This window comes from Enhydra lutris, unplaced genomic scaffold (genome assembly GCF_002288905.1).
Source record: "Enhydra lutris kenyoni isolate GAN:26980312 unplaced genomic scaffold, ASM228890v2 scaffoldscaffold24, whole genome shotgun sequence".
NCBI classification, from domain to species: domain Eukaryota; kingdom Metazoa; phylum Chordata; class Mammalia; order Carnivora; family Mustelidae; genus Enhydra; species Enhydra lutris.
In genome coordinates, this window is record NW_019154108.1 from 22,749,087 (window position 1) to 22,753,883 (window position 4,797).

The following is a 4,797-nucleotide window of genomic DNA, read 5'->3' on the forward strand; positions in this document are numbered from 1 at the left end:
AAATTGACTCCACTGGTGACAGGTTTCTCATTCGAAGCAGGAATGCACTTGGTTTGATGCAATGCAAAGTTACAAGATATCACCTTAAAATATTTTTATCTTAATTATGTATATCTTTATTTTCACCTTAAAGTTGTGTTTTTGTAGAAATTTAAAATGCTTTTAGTCAACTGGTACTAATTATGTTGTTTGAAATGTATGAACATAAAAATTGTATTTGACTCTTGTCATTGTTTCCAAAGCCCTCCATACCAGCAAAATCATGAAAATATTTTTAGATCTAAGGATAATCACCAGAAGGCTTTATAGTTCGCAATGTACATTGTCTTACTTTTTATGTATCTTTACTTTAAAATTAGGTATCCTATGGTTCAAAGGTGATATATATTAAAGATAAAAAATTGGAGAATACAGGTAAGCATAAAGGAGTTAAACAGCCCCTCTTCCCTCTATTATCTCTAAATTCAATTAGTTATAAATTTTTGTGCTTTCTGCCAGCCTTTATTCCTTTATTCTATAAACATTTATTCAGTATTCAAAGCATTGTGTGTGTGTGTGTCTATACTTGATATTGGACTTTTGAAGTCACTTTTAATGTAGTTATAGTTATGCCCCTAGTTAGATTTGAATTCCTCTTTATGATTTGTTTGAATTATTATGTTTGCTAGATACACATAAGAGATCATGCATTTCATCATTTTTTGGCATATCTATCTATTGAGAGAAAAGCAAACTAAATAACTTCTTACATCTTATAAATAACATAGGTATGACACAGTTAGGTTTCTATGTGTTGTAAAGTGAAATGACTTTGAAGATGAGTGCAAGCATTTTCCCCCCATTTTCTCTGAAATAGAGAGCTTCAGGAAGCCTCAGGAGTTATGGAGAAATCTTTGAGAAAGTTAGGAGAAGGATGGAAAGGAGCAGGCATTGAAGAGATCACAATTAATTTCTTGCCACAGATATTCTATGACTAGGACACATAGCATTTTAGTTCACCAAGTTTTAATATGGTGTTTTTAAGAAGTGATTCATTTGTCCCTCAGGTTATGTCTATCATCCACATACTATTTAACACAAATTCTGATTTACGAATAAAAATGAGTAATAGTTGAAAAAATGAGAAGAACTGGATTCATCATGGAAACTTCGGAATAAATGTACACATTATAATTTTAGGACTGTATCTTAATCATTGCTTTATACACAAGTGGGATATGTCAGTTTCCCTTCCTGACAGGTTGTTCGAAATGAGTCACCTTGTGACTTTCTATGATATCCAACTTTACATATAAATTCAATAATATCCCCTGTTCTAGAATAAAATTTTTTCTCATGTCTCCATCGCAACTGTATATTATGTTTTTCCATGATTTCTTCTGATACCACACATGCATCTGAAAGTACAAAAATGAACATAAAACATTAGGTTAGCATTCAAATATTTGCCACAGAATTTCAGATTTTCAAGTAGAATATTCTACACTGACCTAGCACTTCATTGTCAAAAACTTTTCCAAACTAACTCACTGAAAATCCATCATGTAGACTTAAGTCATTTTAAACAAATGATGTAAAAATGAGGTATTGTGTTTAATGTGTAATAATTAGGTATTATAATCAAAGATACAAAATGTCAGCTATCACATGAAGAGCTTTTATTAAAGAATCTTTTGTTGCTGTTATTGCTTGAACAAGAATTTTCCCAACTTGATTTCCTCATATATTAATATTTGGTAGTCAAGAATTCAACAGAATTGTTGTTTGTTAATTCATGAAAATTCTATAAATAGGAAAACATCATATTCATTACATAAATTTTCCCAGGATCCATGAGAATATTAAAGTATTTACCTAAGCATTTTGGTGGTTCTGACCACTGTCCATTACTACATATTATAGTACTGTTTCCATGAAGTACATAGAAGGTCTGGCATTGGTACTCAACTGATGATCCCGGAGCATAAGATTTTAATGGGAATGAGGTAAAGTCTCCATTGTCGATGGGTGGAGGGGGCCCACATTTTCCTTCAGGGCCTAATAAAACATTAACTGATTTGTTGGATGACCAAAGAAAAATACAGAAAAGCAATAAGAATATAGCAAAGTCCTTAATATTAAAACATGTGATTTCTACAAACATAAAGGTTTCATTGAAGGAAATTTAATCACTTAAAAGGAGAGTTACATTTTTAAGCCCTTTCACCCCACATGAAAGCACCCATAAGATGTTAGCAAATATATCTGCTTTGCCTTATTTCAGTATTAAAAAATGCTTTTCTTAGAGAATATAAGCTGAACAGATGGATGGCTTAGATACCAAAATGTCATTATTTTTATATACATTTTGTAGTGTCTATTGGATCTCTAGTCATTTTTTTATTATGTTCAGTTACCCAACATATAGTACATCATTAATCTTTGATGTAGTGTTCAACAATTCATTAGTTGCATATAACACCCAGTGCCCATCACAACACGTGCCCTCCTTGATACCCATCACTGGACTACTCCTTCCCCCAACCCCCTCCTTTCTGTAACTCTCAGTTTGATTCCCAGAGTCCAGAATCTCTCATGGTTTGTCTCCCTCTCTGATTTCTTCCCATTCAGTTTTCCCTCCCTTCTCCTGTGGTCCTCTGCGCTATTCCTTATGTTCCACATATGTGTGAAACCTTATGACAATTGTCTTTCTCTGCTTGACTTATTTCACTTAGCATAAGCCCCTCCATGTATCCATGTCAAAGCAAATGGTATGATCTCTAGTCATTTTCAACTGATTTTCATTTTTATTACAAAATAAATATCCTCCCCTTTAGTAAAATTCAAAGAATTGCAAATTTGTATAACATGAAAGGGAACTGCTGGCTTCCTGTTCTGACAAGATGAGGTAGAAACATTTCTGTTTCTAACATAAAAAGAGATGCCCAGGCCCAGAAAGACAGAGGTATTTCTTACAGTACCTGAATTACTCCAGAGAAACACCAGAGAAGAAATCTAAGACCACCCTTCAAAAGAGGTCAGATGAAGAAATCAGAGAGGGAGACAAAACTATCACATGATAATGTATGTGGAGGAAATACTAAAGAGCTTTATGTTTAAAATGTGGGGAGATGGAGGAGGAGTCAAGATGGCGGAGAAGTAGCAGGCTGAGACTACTACTCAGGTAGCGGGAGATCAGCTAGATAGCTTATCTAAAGGTTGCAAACACCTACAAATCCAAAAGGAGATTGAAGAGAAGAAGAACAGCAATTCTAGAAACAGAAAATCAACCACTTTCTGAAAGGTAGGACTGGTGGAGAAGTGAATCCAAAGCGACGGGAAGATAGACCACGGGGGGGAGGGACCGGCTCCCGGCAAGCGGCGGAGCAACGGAGCACAAAATCAGGACTTTTATTTATTTATTTATTTATTATTATTTTTTTTAAGATTTTATTTATTTATTTGACAGACAGAAATCACAAGTGGACAGAGAGGCAGACAGAGAGAGGAGGACGCAGGCTTCCTGCTGAGCAGAAAGCCCGATGCGGGGCTCGATCCCAGGACCCTGAGACCATGACCTGAGCTGAAGGCAGAGGCTTTAACCCACTGAGCCACCCAGGCGCCCCAAATCAGGACTTTTAAAAGTCTGTTCTGCTGAGGGTCATCGCTCCAGAGGCTTAACCGGGGTGAAGCCCACGCGGGGTCAGCGTGGCCTCAGGTCCCGCAGGGTCACAGAAGGATCGGGGGTGTCTGAGTGTCACAGAGTTTACAGGTATTAGAATGGGGAAGCCGGGGGGCGCCTGGGTGGCTCAGTGGGTTAAAGCCTCTGCCTTCGGCTCGGGTCGTGATCCCAGGGTCCCGGGATTGAGCCCCGCGTCGGGCTCTCTGCTCAGTGGGGGGCCTGCTTCCCTTCCTCTCTCTCTGCCTGCCTCTCTGCCTACTTGTATTCTGTCAAATAAATAAAATGTTTAAAAAAAAAAAAAAAAAGAATGGGGAAGCCGGCTACAGAGACAGAGCCGAGGAGTAAGCACTAAGCTCGGGGTTACCTTGAACCGGTCGCAGGCACGGTCAGCTCGGAGCGCGGCCGGAGGCCAGGGTGACGGGAGTAATTGGGCGCTGTTCTCTGAGGGTGCACTGAGGAGTGGGGCCCCGGGCCCTCGGCTCCTCCGGGCCGGAGACCGGGAGGCCGCCATCTTCATTCCCGCCCTCCGGAACTCGATGGAAAGCGCTCAGGGAACAAAAGCTCCTGAAAGCAAACCCGAGCGGATTACTCAGCCCGGCCCCTGGTAAGGGCGGTGCAACTCCGCCCGGCGCAAAGATGCTTGAGAATCACTACAACGGGCCCCTCCCCCAGAAGATCAACAAGAAGCCCAGCCAGGACCAAGTTCACCTACCAAGGAGTACAGTTTCAATACCAAGGAGAGCAGCGGAATTCCAGAGGAGGAGAAAGCAAAGCACGGAACTCATGGCTTTCTCCCCATGATTCTTTAGCCTTGCAGTTAATTTAATTTTTTTTTTCTTTTTCAATTTGTTTTCTCTTCTTCTGCCAAATTTTTTTAACTGTTACCATTTTCTTTTTTAACGTTTTTTAACTAGTTTATCTAATATATATATATTTTTTTCTTTATTCGTTTTCTTCTTTTTGTTTCTTTTTTTTTTTTTCTTTCTGAACCTCTTTTTATCCCCTTTCTCCCCCCTCACGATTTGGGATCTCTTCTGATTTGGTTAAAGCATATTTTCCTGGGGTTGTTGCCACCTTTTTAGTATTTTACTTGCTCCTTCATATACTCTTATCTGGACAAAATGACAAGGCGGAAA

At 38.9% G+C, this 4,797-nt stretch overlaps 1 protein-coding gene across 1 annotated transcript in view; it reads right to left on the minus strand.

Moving 5' to 3' along the window:
- Positions 1 to 568: 568 nt before the first annotated feature.
- LOC111150830 (complement factor H related 2) overlaps positions 569 to 4,797 on the minus strand; it is a 25,576-nt gene continuing 21,347 nt past the window's right edge. Inside the window, exons 4-5 of the mRNA XM_022508452.1 lie at positions 1,855 to 2,037; positions 569 to 1,397 (exon numbers count right to left, since the gene is read on the minus strand). Of these exons, the coding sequence (XP_022364160.1) occupies positions 1,201 to 1,397; positions 1,855 to 2,037 (380 nt within the window). The 3' untranslated portion in view covers positions 569 to 1,200. The remainder of the gene's footprint in view (positions 1,398 to 1,854; positions 2,038 to 4,797) is intronic.